Raw genomic sequence first — 16,041 nt, 5'->3', positions numbered from 1 at the left:
CTGCCTCTCTGCTGTGTCTGTCCTTGTGAAATGCCCAGAGCAGTCTGGGGACTTGTAGCAGGGTGGTTTGAAGGGGTTTAAAAGCGGCCTGGCAGGGTTTGAGAGCTGCTGCTCTCAAGCTGGGCTGATTGGGGGAAGTGGCTGCAGCTGGGCCACACCCCAATCAGGCCACAGCTGGCCCTTATAAAGGCTGTAAGCCAGAAGCCCAGACACTCTCTCTCTCTGTTTCTAGAGGGAGATGGGCCTGGCTGCAGGGAACTGAGACAAGGTACCTAGGGTGAAGCAGGGCTGGGGAAAGGCTGAGGAGCTGGGGAAGCTCCAGCCTAGAAAGTCCCAGGCTGCGGCCTAGCATAGGGCAAAAGGTACTGGGGGTTGCAGGGGGCAACCTAGGGGTAGGCCAAGGCAGCAGGTCCAAACCCCCTTTGCCGATGATGAGTGCTGGCTACTGCAGTCTGCCCCAGCGAACAGGGGCTAGATAGAGACTGGGCAGTAGCCACTACTGAGGCGAAGTGGGGATAGTAGGGTGGGGGTTCCCCTGGGAAGGGGCAACCCAGTTAAAGGTTAAAGGGGCACCGGGGTCCTGGGAGGGACATGGGGGTCAGGAGAAGACAGGGGGATCACCGGCCTGCAGAGGGCACTCCGAACGCTGGAAAGAGCTAATTCCCCAGAGTCACCAGCAGGAGGCGCCGCAGGGGTGAGTCCAGCCCGTCTACAGGACTCCTCCAGAAAGAAATGCCATCCGGCTCCCTCATTCCATGACTGAGCATTGCTGAGGAGTGGGGCGTGGGTGGGGGTGTACTCTGACCCTCCTACCCCGGAGGAACCCAGGCATCAGTGTTCCAAGAAAATTGGGAGGGCGATTGGGAATATACAGTGCATTCCAAATAGGTGCAGGAGATAGGCTAAGCAACCCAATGTTCCTCAGCTAATACCCCAAAGCCCTATCTGGAGATGTTTGTCTTGGCTCCAGGCTCCTGAGAAACTACTTACATATCACTGCCAGCTGTGGGCTTCAGCAAAGGGCTGGGGAGGTTGGCTTCCAGAATGTCGTTAAAGCCAGAATTGCCAATGTTCTTAGCCAGCTGCAAAACAAACAAGCACGAAACAAGTTGGCGCAACAGCAATATGCAGCACCATGCTGAGAGCTGGGAGGGCATGCCAGCCAGCGTACCGGGGGGAGGGTGCTAGACAGTAGAGCCTAAGGGCAGGGGCCAGGCAGGAATGTAAGCTTGCTTTGAGGCTCCGGCCCATTTTGTAACTAGCTCCTGTCTGTGCAATGCGCTATCCAAGGTGCAGGCAACAGCAGAGCAAGGGGACGCCCTCAGGGCACGCCCATGGGTGGCAGTGGAGCGGGGTGACGCCCTGAGGGAGTGCAGGTGGTGGCAGAACAGGGAGGGGCACCCTGAGGGAGCACAGGTGGCAGCAGCAGAGCAGGGAGGGGCACCCTGAGGGATCACAGGTGGCAGCAGCAGAGCAGGGACGGGTACCCTGAGGGAGCGCATGTGGGCAGCAGACAGGGCCGGCTCCAGACCCCAGCGTGCCAAGCGCGCGCTTGGGGCGGCGTCCCGCGGGAGGGTGGCAGGCGGCTCCGGTGGACCTCCCGCAGGCATGCCTGTGGAGGGTCCGCTGGTCCCGCGGCTTTGGCTTTGGCACGTCTGCAAGAGGTCCACCGGCGCCACGGGACCGGCAACCGGCAGAGCGCCCCCCGCGGCGTGCCGCCCTGCTTGGGGCGGCGGAAATCCTAGAGCAGCTCCTGGCAGCAGAGGAGCGGGGGGACGCCCTGAGGAAGCACGTGTGGGCAGCAGCGGAGTGGGGATGCCCTGAGGGAGCGCGCACATGGGCAGCAGTGGAGCGGGTGGGTGCCCTGAGGGAGTGCGCGTGGGCAGCAGCGGAGTGGGGATGCCCTGAGGGAGCGCGCACATGGGCAGCAGTGGAGCGGGTGGGTGCCCTGAGGGAGTGCGCGTGGGCAGCAGCGGAGTGGGGATGCCCTGAGGGAGCGCGCACATGGGCAGCAGTGGAGCGGGTGGGTGCCCTGAGGGAGTGCGCGTGGGCGGCAGTGGAATGGGGACGCCCTGAGGGAGCGCGCATGTGGGCAGCGGCGGCAGCAGAGCGGGTGGGAGCCCTGAGGGAGCACGCACGTGGGCAGCAGTGGAGGGGGGACACCCTGAGGGAGCACGCACGTGGGCAGCAACAGGGCGGGGGAGTGCCCTGAAGGAGTGCAGGAGGCAGTGGCAGAGCGGGGGGACACTCTGAGGGCGCACGTGTGGGCAGTAGCAGAGCGCAGGGGTTGCCCTGAGATAGCGCAGGAGGCAGCGGGGGGGAACTCTGAGGGAGCACACGTGGGTAGTGGCAGAGTGGGGGGGTTGCCCTGAGGGAGCGCAGGAGGCAGCGGCAGAGTGGGGGGGGCACTCTGAGGGAGCACACGTGGTCAGCAGCAGAGTGGGGGGGTTGCCTTGAGGAGTGCAGGAGGCAGTGGGGGGGCGCTCTGAGGGAGCACACGTGGGCAGTTCCCTACCAAGAGCTCGGAGGTTGCAAGCTTGTCCAGAGACAGCGACTGGATGCGGGAGTGGTGCACGCCCATCTCCCGGTGAATCCCAGAGCACTCGATGCAGATCAGGATGCCCAGGTTAATGGAGAGCCAGGCTGGGTCTGTTGGGGAGACAGTGCATTGCTCTGGTTAGCACCACCATCCTGCCAGAGGTGCTGGGCAGTCACAGGCACAGGGTGGGGTGGGCAAGGCACCTCGTCAACCACTCAGTCTCACCCCCCCCCCATGCCTACAGTGGGGCACCTGAGTAGGTGGTGGAAATGTAGAAGGGAGAGGAGGAGCAGGCGAGATGGACTGGGACAGAGACAGGAAAGGAAGGAGAGTGGAAGAGAAGCTAAACTGGGAATGAAGGTACATGGACAGTGAGAGCCAGATTCCCCTTCCCAGACCAGGTGCGCTTTACTGAGAGAGTCCTTGCTGGGCCTAGAACTGTCATAGCTCCTCTGCTTTCCTCCATGCAGCCTCAGGTGCCTCTGAGGGACTGGCTAGAGCACAATGCTCTCTGGCAGTCTCAAGCTGGTGGATGGTCCCTCAGGGAGCACAGCCAGCTGGTGCAGATCAGAGCAGCCCCCAGGATGCTTTAGTCTGTGCCAGGGACCAGGCAGAGAATCAGGGAGGCATAACTGGACAGAATAGAGAGTCTGGGCTGTAGAAAAAAATGTGAGAACAGGAAGGGGAAGTGCCATGGGGTCCAAGGAGCCACTGGCCACTTGACTTTACATGATCGACTGAGTGGGGGATGGCAAAGGGGGCTGTTTATGGCAAACATAAAAATAATTTGAAAATGTCCCAGCTTTGGATGGGGGTGGGAGGAGAGTGGGGAGCCCCTTTCCCCCACTTGGATGCTGTCATCCCCCTGGAGTTTGTGGATGGGAGCTGACAGGTCTGCTGGCTGCCTTGCCATGCTGTTGCTGTGGGTTGTGCATGCTGCACGCAGTGGCACTCTTAGCAGGTCTACACTTAAAATGGCACATCTGCACTGGTGCAGCTGCGCTGCTATAGCAATTTGGTGAAGATGCTCTTTCCCTGACGGCCCATGGAAATGCGCTCTCCATCGCTGCTGACAGTGATGGGGCTGCCCATGGGGGTCTGGGAAGGGGAGCATAAATTCACTGATTTTAAAGGTCTCTCTAGAAGGAGTTTCCAGGCCACTGCTTCTTCCTCCAGCTCCCTCACTGGAGCGAGAGGTTGGTGTCTTGTCCTCGCAGGTCCACGTCCGAGTGCTAGTGCTCCAGCTTAGGTGCAACTCACACAAATGCTTGGTCTGGACGTTGCTTTGGGCAGGGATCTGCCTTGCTATTTGCTCTGACTGTAAAGGGCCCTGCCCCCTCTGGAGCTAGCTCCCTAGCAACAAAACTCGAAGAAAGAACCTGACTTAGTAAGTCACACACGGACATGCCAGCCGCCAGTGCCTGGACATGTCTGAGCTCCCAGGCCCGGGGGGCAGTGAGCAGTGTGGGCTAGTGACTAGAGCACAGGACTTGACTTTATGCCAGACTCTAACACTAACTGGCTGGATGACCTTGACCAAGTCATTCCCCTCCCTGTGCCTCCATTCCCCCTGGGTAAGAGGCAAATGCTGATGGAGTTTGTAGGCTGCTGCCAGAGCAGAGGTGATCGCGCTGTCAGTGCTCCAGTACAAGGCAGTTCCTGGGGTTTCTTGCCCGACATCCCACCTTTAATACTCACAGATTCCAAGGCCTCATCTAATCTGTCCTCCTGCATACACAGGCCAGCGAACTCCAAATAATCCCTGTCTTCATTCAAAACTTGCCAGGGATGGAGAAGTCACCACTGTGTCTAGCTTCAACTTCCAGCCACTGGAGTGTTAGACCTTCTCTGCTAGACTGAGGAACCCACTGGCAAATATTTGTTCCCCACATAGGTACTTCTAGACTAATCACATCCCCCCTTACCTTAACCTTCTCTTTGTTAAGCTAAATAGAATGAGCTCCTTGAGTCTATCACTATGAAGCAGGTTTCTAATCCTTTAATCATTTGCGTGGCTCATCTCTGAACCCTCACCAATTTATCAGCATCCTTCTTGGACTGTGGGCACCAGAACCGGACCTAGGATTCCAGCAGCAGAGGGCAGGAGTGACTGAGTGGGAGGAACCAAAGGGCGGGAGGGAGGGGGACTAGAGGCACTGATTTGTGAGGTGCAAAGGGCTCAGCTAAGTTGATGGCTGAGGGGACACAGTCTCCTCTCACCGAGCAGTTTCACAGCAGGATCCTTCCATTGATTCTGGGGGGGTCCAAGAACTTGAGGGCAGATCCATGGTTCCCCTCCCTCAAGGCTGTAATTCAGGGAATATGTGAGGCTCCTGCTAAACTGGGTACTTCTGCAGGAGGGAGGAGTGCAGGGCATTTTCCCAGGGAGTTGTGGAAATCCCCTGAACGGTGCTGGTGAGGGGGATGGGAGCAGTGGTGTGCTGGCTGAGGTGGGAGTAAGGTGTCCAGATGCTCCCTAGCACCCATGGCTCCAGCAGCCCCATCCTGTGAGTGGAGTACAGGGCTGCAGAGGGGCTAGCGGCTGCGTTTGGGATGGCTGCTGGCTTGGCTGGAGTATGGTCACTGCATCACTGTGCTGGGTGCTGACTGTGCAGTGGCTCTAGGGTGCCTGTCCCTGTCCCATCCCCCATGACTATGCTCACCTGGTGCTGAGCAGTCGCAGCACACACTGTTCCCTGGCATGCACTTGATTTCCTCGATGATGGCCCTGGTCAGCCCCTCCATGCTGCTCTCTTGACTGCCATGCACCCTGCTGAATGCCACGTTCAGAGCCTCCTCCTTACTGTTGCTGAGAACAGAAATCCAGCTGCAAGGAGGAGGAAGCTGCTGTCAGAGGGGCTCCTGTTCCATGTCAGCAAGGGGGTACAGGCTCTGTACTCTGGTGCATGGGGGAGCAGAGGCGAGGGCTAGGCATGAGCCATTGCTTCCATGCTGTGCTGTTGCCCCTGCATGCTCAAGGCTAACATGGGGAGGGTGATGGGGCAGTGGAGACCTCGAGTTCTGCACATGCACGTTGCTCTGAAGAGGGACTCTACCCCAGGGCCTCACCCTGGCACTTGGCAGGAGCCCCGGTGTGGCTGCAGAGCAGCATCTCAGGGCTGCGGGGGTGGGCACTGTGCTTCCAGACCTGCCCAGCACCTTTTGCCTTGCACCAACACTTGCCTGGGGCTGGCCAAAGCATTGGCAGGCCTGTGCAGGCTCAGAGAAGGAAGTAGGGTGGGCTCACAACAGGCCCCTCCCCACACCTCATTACTGGCAGGAACTTGGCAGTGAGGGCCAGTGAACTCAGACAGGCCACTGTTGCCTTCTTTCCGCTGCGTCTCCCTGTAGGGCAGACAGAGGCAGCCCAACAGAGAAGGCCACATTTCAGCCTCCACGTCCACAGCTGGGGATGGGCAAGAGAAGGAGGCTCAAGGCAGTAGAGCTTTGCAGGCAAGTCCCACTGCACCGGCTGGTGCTAGGGCCAGGCAACATGGAGGCTGCTGGCTCTCCTGCTCCACACACAGGCCTGGGAGCCAGGGGCCGTTGAATTCCAGCCATGGCCTTGGGCAAATCAGGCATCAGCAGCCTCTGCCTCAGCCTGGCTATGCTGCTGCCCTCCCTCCTGCAGGGGCGAGGAGGACACAGGGCTCCAGCCCGCGGCAGAGGAGTGAGATGGCCCAACGAGGTGGCTTCCATTCAGCAGCTCTCAGGGCTGGTACTTGTCCCCCCCCAAGGAGCCATTCTGCTCCCAACTCAGCGCAGTCCCTGCTCCTGCCCCAGTACTTACGCGGTGCATTCCTGCTCGTCCTCCGCCAGGAAGTGGTATGTGCGGTTATCTGAGATACACAGAACCATTTTGTGTTTAGACCTGAAACAAACCAGCACCCAGAGGGCACCAACGCCCCCCAGAGCCAGCTGTCTGCACTCCCCAGGTGAGGGGTGTGTGGCACAGTCCAGCACACACAGAGGGCCCTCTCCTACGCCATTCACTTGCTTAACCTCTGCAGCCAATGTGCATGGGTTAGCACCCTGCCTGCCCCACCCGAAGGTGGTGCCAGTGGGGCCAGGTGCAAGAGCTCTGGACCTCATGCCATAAGCCGCAAGCATCTGAAGCTGTGAAGGTGCTGCATCACTGAGCTGTACCGCTTTTGCTCTGTCAATCTTTCCTCAGCCCCAAGTCCTTTCAGGAAGCCAACCAGGGTGTTGTGTTTCACTGAGTTGCACTTACAGCACCCAGCAGAATGGGACCCTGTCTCGGAGTCGCAATACCAATACCTAGGAACCCCTGTGGTTGGCTAAGCTGCCTGCATTACAATGTGCTTGTTACTGAACCTCTGCTTTCCTCCTGCTAGTGCCACTCACCCAGGCTGACATCCAGCATGGACGTACTCCAGCGAATCCCACCATGGAGATTCCCTTTCATCACAACAGCCTAGCTCGGTGTTTGCAAGCAGCTTGAAAGCTGAGAACTGCAAACGGCCTCGCAAACATGCTCTGTATCCCCATGCCCTGGGCCTGGCCTATAGCTCCCCATTGGAACCACACAATCAGTGCCCCTGCCCTGCACTTTGCTGCCTGCTTGCATTGGTTCTCTGACATGTCGCCTTCTCGGGGCCCTGAGTCAGAAATCCAGCACGCGGCTGCCCATTGGGCCTTCCCCAGACATTACGAAACAAACAATGGGACTCACGTGAAATGAGGTCGAAGCACTTCCTATCATCCGGGTTCGGCTTCACTTGGCAAGTCAGCAAATTCAGCTTGGCTGGTGGGCGGTTTAGCTAGTGGATGGAAGATGGATCCTTAGTACTTGCAGCATTGCTAGGACAGCAACCCCTGGGGGCAGGTCCCTGCCATGCTCCCAAGCAATTAGGGCCATTGAGGCAGGGAACAGGGAGGAAGAACTTCCCAGCGGTTAGGGACAAACCTGAACTTGGCAGACTCAGGTTCAAGACCCTGCTCTGTAAGAGCCTGCCGATGTGAGCCTGGGGAAGTCACTTAGTCTCTCCAGCCTCAGTTCCCCTCTGTCCACGGGGATAACAGCCCTGCCCTGCCTCCCATGGGAGCTGTGAGGGGAAATCCATTGAAGCCTGTGAGCACTCAGCTAGGCCAGTGACAGGGGCCAGACAGAACGCAGTGGGCCTTCCCAGTAACCCAGGCATGTTGTTCTTGCTGGTGCTGTCATCAATAACAATAAAAGAAATCACAGCAATGCTCCCCCTTTCCCCTGCTCCCGGATGCTTGGTGCACTCTCCATGCAGGCTCTCAGGCTGGGCAAGACCCTAGTGCCTTTGCCTGTGGTCCACTGAGGGCACAGGGACTCCAGCCTCAATGGAAAGACTCCAGTGGGCACAGGGTCAGGCCAGCAGCATGGGGCTGGAGAAGATCACACTCCAGGTTTCTAGTCAGGCTCAGGAAAAACCACTAGACTCACTGTGGGTAACAATGCTAATCATCTGCACAACCCCCTGGAAGGGACTGAATCCCACAGGTCTTTTCAGCCCACCGCTTCTGAGCATGGGCCATGATGGAGGCACTGGCCCTACCGTGCTGTGAAAGATGGTCAGGTAGCCATTCTGGATCGTGCACTTCCTCTTCTGCCAGACCTTCCTCAGCCTGAAAATGAACCGGGAATTCTCTCATTTCAAAGGAGTTGCTCAAAGTCCTACTGCCCAGGGGGCTGGAGACCCCTTCAGCCAGGGACCAGCCTATCAAAGGAGCGTGCAGAGCAGCACCACCACAGGCAGCAATGCAGAGAGGAGAGGAGGGCACAGCTAAGGCCACAGATTCTGCTCCTGACAAACTGCCTGGCTCGTCCAGGCATGGGGGTGTAGTAAGAACGGGGGCGGGGGGGCAGCCTTTGGCCTGCTGTGAGCTGAGCGAGGTGGCCTGTGGCACGCCGCAAGAGGCGTGATGGACGGGCAGCACAGCCTCTTACTGGAGACGATGTATACAGCATTTTCCCCAAGCAATGGGCTGCCACTGCTGCCAGTCCCAGCCTGGCAGAGCTCACTGCTAGGATGCGCTCCAGGCCTCTCAGTTTATGTGCTCCCTTCCACTTCTAGCTGTAGCCCTTGTCATGTCCTAGATTCCAATCCTGCCTTGATATTTACGCCCCACAGGGGTTTGTAAACTGCCTTGTCCTCTCCCCACCTGCAGGCACTGCTCAGCCAAGCTGGACATGTTACGCCCTTCCAGTCTCCTTCGCACATCAATCCCTTTGGCCCCTGATCATTTCCAGGGTTTACCTGGCCTCTTTGCTGCCATATCGTACTGCAAACTCATGACAGATTTGGAAGTGTCTGTAATAATCTATGCGTGAGACAAGGTGGGCAAGGTAACGTCTTTTATTGGCCCAGCTTCTGTTGGTGGAAGGGATAACCTTTCAAGCTTACACAGAGCTCTTCCTCAGGTCTGGAGAAGGTAATCAGTGTCTCCAAGCTGGAGGTTTTTAAGAACAGGTTAGATAAACACCTGTCAGGGATGGAGTAGAGCAGGGTTTCTCAACCCGTGGGTCAGGACCCAGCATTGGGTCACCAGAATGTTTCAAAAGGTCGCATGGCAGCTCCTGTGACTCCTGTCCCACGGGACAGGCTGGACTCGCCTGCCTACTCCAGGCACTGCAACCTCTGAGGTCCCGTGCCATTCAGATTTTCAGCAGCTGTCATCATGACAGGAGTCCCAGTACGCCAAATGGGAGTGAGTGGCACTGCAGCCTCAGAAGCCAGGTCACAATTCCACTCTCACAAAGTCAAGGGAGCAGTCAGGGAGCAGGGCCAAACCTGAGCAGCGCTGCAGCCCCTGAGATTGCAATGCCTAGAGCGGAGAGCCAAGTCCAGCCAACCCCACAGCACTGGAGCTGCAGGAGCCACCACTCTGGGGTGAGTGCTGAGCACGATCCAAGCCCCCCGAGGGCAAGATCCAATTGAAACCACCCGAGGGCCTCTACCCCCAAACTATTTACTGGGTTGCGACAGGGCATAAACATTTACAAATGGGCCCTGGGTCCACAAAGGTTGAGAACTACTGGTCTAGATAATACTTAGTCCTGCTTCAGTTCAGGGGGCTGAACTAGATGACCTCTTGAGGTCCCTTCCAGTCCTAAATTTCTACAATTCTAAGGTGGAACAGATTGTTAAGCAAAAGGGGTTCACATGTTGTAGGAGACCACTTAAAATGAAGTGACCAATTAGCACCTTTGCAGTGGATGACAATGTAGGGTTAGTAGGTAGCAGGGTGTGTTACAAATTGTTGTAATAGACCATAAATCCAGAGTCTCTGTTAAGTCCATGATTTTTAATGTCAAGCAGAGAGTTATGAATTTAAGGCCATGTCTACGCATATATCGCTGCTGCAGTGCGTGTGGTGAAGACACTCTATGCCAATGGGAGAGAGCTCCCCCATCAGCATAATAAAACCAGCATCTGCCATTTGCAGAGATATGTCAGAGGGAGAAGCTCTCCTGCCGACATAGCACTTTCCACACCAGTGATTATGTCGGTGTAACTTATGTTGCTCAGGGGGGTGGTTTATTCACCCACCTGAGTGACATATGTTTTGCCAACATAGGCGGTAATGTAGATGTAGCCTAAGTTCCCAGGCTCATCTTTTGAAGGTTTTGTCCAGGTTTCCTTTGAGAGCGAGGACTGAGAGGTCAGATGTGGAGTGAGCATTTTGTGAAAAAGTGTTTGCCTGCATGTGATCTGGTGTTTTTGTCTTTTTTCATTTTTTTGTCAGAGTTAATTTGAGAGCACAGTGATTGTCTGGCTTCAGCCACATACTTGGGGGATTTGATGCAGTGGATGAGATACACTTCACGTTGGGATAGGCATGTGTAGGTCCCATGGAACTTGAAAAGTGTGTTGTGGAGAGTATTAATCATCATAGCAATGGAGACATGTCTGCAGGTTTTGCATCTGTTGTTCTGGCAGGGTCTGGTGCCGCTTTGAGTTGTTGTGTCATGATCCGTGGGGAGCTTGCTTCTGATGATGAGCTTAGTGAGGTTTGAAGGCCAGAAAAGGGGTTCAAGAAAGATTTCTTTAAGGATGTAGTCCCCATCAAATATGGGTTGTATCTGTTTGATGATACCTCATATGGATTCCAATGTGGGGTGATAGGTGACAACTAGGGGTGTGCAGTCAAAGGCTCTTTCTTTTTCTGTATTGAAGCAGGTTCTACCCAGGTATTTGGGTGGCCAGTTCCATGATGCAAACTACTTCTCTGGTGGATTGTCCTTGCTTCGTGAAGGCAGTTTTAAATGTGTTAAGGTGTGTATCCCTGATTTTCTTCTCGGAGCATAGTCTGTGATATCTGAGTGCCTGGCTGTAGATAACCGATTTCTTGGTGTGTTTGGGGTGGTTACAGGATCTGTGAAGGTAGGGGTGGTAATCCATGGATTTCTTGTATATGGTTGTCTGTGGTGTTTCTCTTCATGGACTATTCTGGAAAAATGCCCCACAAAATCAATGATATACTTGAGATACATCAATGATATTTCCATCCTCTGGACAGATGACTTAGACTCCCTCAAAGATTTCCACCACAACTATAACAACCACCATCCATCCATTGAACTCTCTCTAGAACACTCCCACACCAGCATCAACTTCCTGGACACCACGATTAGCTTCAGCAATGGAACCCTACAGACAGTTATGCACAAGAAACACATGGATCACCACATCTACCTTCAGAGATCCAGTAACAGTCCCAGACATGCAAAGAAATTGGTTATCTACAGCCAAGCATCAGATACCACAGAATATGTTCCCGTGAGAAAGTCCAGGATACACACCTAAACACACTTAAAACCGCCTTCACTAAACAAAGACACTCCATCAGAGAAGCATATTGCATCATTGAATGAGCCACCCAAATACTCCAGAAGAATCTATTTCAGTAGAGGGAAAAAAAACCCTCTGACTGCACACCCCTAGTTGTCATCTACCATCCCACACTAGATACATCGTATCATCAAACAATAACACCTGATGTGGACTACATCCTGAAAGAATTCGGTTCCAGGCAGCTGGGTGTGTGGGGGACTGTGCATGGCAGACTGGAGGATCCCGGCAGTGCAAGCGGCGGGTGCGGTGACAACGCTGCTGGAGCGGTGACTGCAGTTGGTGGCGGCACCGGTGAATGCAGCAGTGTTTCTCTTTGTTCTCGGTCCTGGACTACTTGGGAGCTGCAGCAGCCAAGTTGACATGTGACTTCTCAACCAACTGGACCTGGCTCAGGGAGGCAATGCTGCATTTAGGGGCAGTCCCAGACTGGGATCTGTCTGTATGCCCATGGCTGTGCTTCTTATGGTCAGAGCAGGGCTTGTCAGGCGGCGGCAGTATAGACACATACATGGGCACATAGCCTCTTCCACGAGGACCTTACAGAGACAAAGTTCCCTGGCTTCCTGTGTTCGGATTGGGAACAAACGGCAGATGGTGCAGTGGGCCACAGCATGGGCTTTGCCGAGGCAGTAGAGGCATTGTTGGTGCTTGTCGCTCTCAGAGAAGAGGCGCGGGCACAAAGCGCAGTTTTTGAAGCTGACTTGCCAGGGCATAGTCCCCAGGTGGGGAAGTTCCCCCAACGGGAGAAGAAGTCTGAAAGGAAACCTAACTAATTACAATACATTATAAAAACAAGAAAAATACTATCTGTAACTATGTACGCAAAGGCAGAACAGACTATCAACTCTCTTAGCTAGGCTAAGAACGCAGAGGAACAGGGGTTCCGACTCTGCCCATGTGACGGTAAGAGGGAATTGAAGTGGAGTCGATGCACACAACCTCTTATAACCTTGGCTATGGATACAAGGACAATGCATGATGCACATCTGGGTCAACAGACACTGCTACAGAATTGTTCCCGCTCTGGCACATGATGCACATGTGCACACACCTTTGGAATCCATATAGGGGCCATCACTTGAAGAAGAAAGAGGTCTCTATAGTAGCAGGAGTCATGTGTAGGCCTACTGTTGTTTTAAAATCCTTTTCTCTCATTAAGCTGTTACTGCTGTTCACAGTAGACAACAGGAACAGTTTGGGTCACTGTATTCATCACAGCTCCCCAAGGGAAGAAACACAGGTTCCTACTGCAGTCAAATGTGATTGGAAAACAAGGACCCGGTCTGAGTGGGGGAAATCACAGGACTCCACTCACAGAAGTGAAAGCTAGAGGCCTCAGATCTGGAGACCCAAGGTGGGGACAGGTGCAGCCAGCCCTGATCTGGAACACCATCGTCTTACGCGTCTCTTAGCATCCCAGCTGCCCTGTGTTCCCTCCCATTGCGTATAAGGCAGTGGCACAGGAGACTTGGCTTCTATTCCTGGTTCTGCCATCCACCAGCTGTGGCCCCTTCACTGCCCTGTGTCTTCCCTGGCCTCTCTGACCAGGGCCGGCTCTGGCTTTTTTGCCACCCCAAGCGCAAAACAAAACAAAACAAACAAACAAACAAACCAACTTGCACGGGGGCCGGAGCAGCAAAGGGGGGGGGAACAAACCTGCCACTCGGCCAGAGCAGCGAAGGGGTGGGGGGGAACAAACCTGCCAGCCAGCCGAAACAGCAAAGGTGGGGCGTGGGGGGCGGGAAACCTGCTGGCCGGTCAGAGCAATGGGGGGGGGGCATGAAACAAACCTGCCGGCCGGAGCAACAAAGCAGCGGGGGGAAGGGGGAGGGGGCGTGAAACAAACCTGCCGGCCGGAGCAGCAAAGGGAGGGGTGGGAAACCTGCCGGTCGGCCGGAGCAACGAATGGGGTGGGGTGTGAAACAAACCTGCCGGCCGGCTGGAGCAGTGAAAGGAAGAAAAAAACAAAAACCCAAAAGAAAAAAAAATACCTGCGGGGCGGGGGGTGCAGGGGGACTCCCAGCCCTGCAGACCCCGGGCAGCGGTGTGCACACCCCAGCTAGTGGGGGGGGGGGAAAGAGAGAAGGGGGCGCCAGGGCTTCCTTAAGCGGGGCGCTCGCCATGCGGCCCCTCCCGCCGCGCCGCCTGCTGGGAGGGCTCCGCGCCGCTCTGCTGGGCGGGCAGGGAAGGATGCGGGCTGCCGTGCCGGGCTTGCTGCAGCCCTGACACCGCTCCCAGCAGCTCCTCTCCTCCGCGCCGCCGCCCCCTACAGGGCAGCAGGAGCAGCAAACCAAAAAGAAAAAACCTGTAGGGGTGGCGGAAGCAGCGAAGTGCAAAAAAAAAAAAAAATATGATTGGGCGGGAAGCCGCCCCTTGGAATCTGCCGCCCCAAGCACCAGCTTGCTCGGCTGGTGCCTGGAGCCGGCCCTGTCTCTGTCACAGAGGGATCATGGTACTGAGCTCCCGTGAATGGCTTTGAGATCTGTGCAGGAAGATCACTGTTCCATCATTTAATATCTTCCTTAATGTTGCGGGGGAGTGACATTAGTGAAGTGTGCAGGGGAGGCTAACCCGGGCAGAGTGTCATGCCACTGAGCATGGGGAGGGTAGGAAAGGGACCTGGAAAGACTTGGAACTGGTAGAAAAAAACCAAAGGAGGTTCAGCTTGGGATTCTGCAGTGAATGCTCCTGGGAACACGGTGCTGCCATCCCTAAGCCCAGCCCCCATGCAGATTGTCACTAGAACCCCCCCCCCCATGTTATTTCTCATTCCCCTTTGTTTATGCTGCTGCCCATAATTTTCATTGCACACAGCATTGTTCCCGTCTGATCCAAAATGAACTCATTGTGAGGGAAACACAGTATCAAGAACAGCCTAGTAACTCAGCTGAGGGGGCTGCGCTGGAGATCCTTAATGTCTACACTACAGACTAGTGAGATCTGCACTTACCCGTCACTTTTCTTAAAGAGGTTCCCCGATTTCTCGGTCCCATACTGCTTGTTCCCCTGCAACTGGTGCATGTTGTACCGTAGCTGCTTGTTAGCAGAGTCCTAGTCGACAGAAAGAGATAGCTGTTAGCCCATGCCCATCTCTCCCTAGGGTGACTCCTCCTGACGGGATATTCCAGACTGGCATCTTAGACAGGTCCCATCCAGGGAGGAGATGTGATGTTAATACAGAGTGCAGCAAATGTTGCAAGAACCAAACTCAGAGAGCAGTGCCCTGCCCAGGGAGCAATCACAGACCGACCCGAGTGGTACAAAAAGCCACAAATCACTCAGTCCACTCCACAGCACTGCCCCGTTCCCAGGCTGGGCACAGAAAGGAGAGGGAGCCCGGCCCTGGTTCCAAACCACTGCAGGGCAGTAGTGACGGAAGCGGTTTCTGCCTAGCCGCTCTCTGTGGCCGTGGGGTGTGTGGGAGGGGACATGGCCACATCACACAGACACCACCAGAACAGACCCCTTGTGGCAGAGTGAGCCCTGGGGAGGCTGCCAGCGTGCTGGGTACGCGAGTGGTCAGGTTTGGAGCTCCTGTCATTGGTGGGGTGCTTAATGCTAAAGGGAGTAGGTGGGAGTCTTACCAGAGGGGTGTTGGAGGGCTCCTCCCCCAATTCCAGTCTCCCTGGGCCCCCTCATCTCCTTGTCTTCCCACAGCCTCTGGCAGGGGATCCTGCTGCTCCCTCTGGGCTCGTGCCCTCTCTCTGGAGTCCCCACTTCCCACAGCTAGGGCAGTCTGGCATGGCCCAGCCTGGGGATGCTGCATGCCCCAGACTGCGCTGCCCGTTGGCATGTGCACAATCCCCAGGGAGCCTGCAAAGGGGGCACTGCCAGGGCTGCAGGAGAGGCCGTCAGGACGGGCTGCCCTGGGTGAGGCCATCAGGACGGGCTGCCCCGGAGAGGGAGGCAGTCAGCAAACTCAACAGGGAGAAACCACGACAACACCTCAGCCTCAACCTACTCCCCTGGGACAACCAGGCATCTCCAGCAGCTGGGTCTGTGTGGAACAGGAGGAGCATGTTGCCGGGACAGCAGGAGGGGTGAGGGAAACATGCCCTCCGCTTCCCATTCCCCAGCTGCTCTGGGAAGAGTGGGCTCCAGTCCCCAGGGCTGTAACTCCAGCACCTTCCAGGCACATGAAATTCACTCACAACATCCAGTCCACAGCCCCCAAAGGAGAACTCTGCAGGGCCATGGATAGAGCAGAGGCCTCACCATCCCCCTGGCCCCTCCGGATTTGAGCAAGGAGAGCTGCTTCCCTTTGGCCCCATAGCTTCCTGGAGGGGTGTGGGGGCAGAGCCCACCTCACAGGGCTCAGCTCATAGCCAGGAACGAGATGGACTTGCCACCCTGCACATGCATCGTTCCCTGCATGGGCTCCAGGGATGCTGTGCAACGCACAGTATTGGACCGGAGTGACTGCTCTGATTGGTTGCTCCCCATGAATACTCCACCAGGCAGCCGTAATGGCAGCGGCTAGGAAGGGGGACACACTTTACCTCTTTCTGCTCCAGTTGTAATGCTGTTTTCAGGTGATCTCGGAGGGAGAACAGCTGCTGCTTCTCCTCGTCCTGCCTGACCTTCATCTGAAAGGCATCACACCACAGTGATTCACTCAAGCAGGGGAGCTGGATTGTACTTTGCTTCTGTCTGTAC

The 16,041-nt window shown here is 56.0% G+C and overlaps 1 protein-coding gene across 1 annotated transcript in view; it reads right to left on the bottom strand.

The window, feature by feature from the left end:
• The window catches only part of LOC123347263 (arf-GAP with SH3 domain, ANK repeat and PH domain-containing protein 2-like), a 105,977-nt gene that overhangs the window by 45,605 nt on the left and 44,331 nt on the right, over positions 1–16,041 (bottom strand). Inside the window, exons 9-16 of the mRNA XM_044984667.1 lie at positions 15,885–15,971; positions 14,336–14,436; positions 8,086–8,155; positions 7,233–7,320; positions 6,330–6,378; positions 5,203–5,366; positions 2,516–2,649; positions 991–1,082 (exon numbers count right to left, since the gene is read on the bottom strand). Coding sequence (XP_044840602.1) covers positions 991–1,082; positions 2,516–2,649; positions 5,203–5,366; positions 6,330–6,378; positions 7,233–7,320; positions 8,086–8,155; positions 14,336–14,436; positions 15,885–15,971 — 785 coding nt within the window. The remainder of the gene's footprint in view (positions 1–990; positions 1,083–2,515; positions 2,650–5,202; positions 5,367–6,329; positions 6,379–7,232; positions 7,321–8,085; positions 8,156–14,335; positions 14,437–15,884; positions 15,972–16,041) is intronic.

The sequence above is a fragment of the Mauremys mutica genome, chromosome 13 (assembly GCF_020497125.1).
Source record: "Mauremys mutica isolate MM-2020 ecotype Southern chromosome 13, ASM2049712v1, whole genome shotgun sequence".
NCBI classification, from domain to species: Eukaryota; Metazoa; Chordata; order Testudines; family Geoemydidae; genus Mauremys; species Mauremys mutica.
Note: the sequence above shows the minus strand (reverse complement) of the source record. Positions and strands in the feature narration are given on the sequence as shown.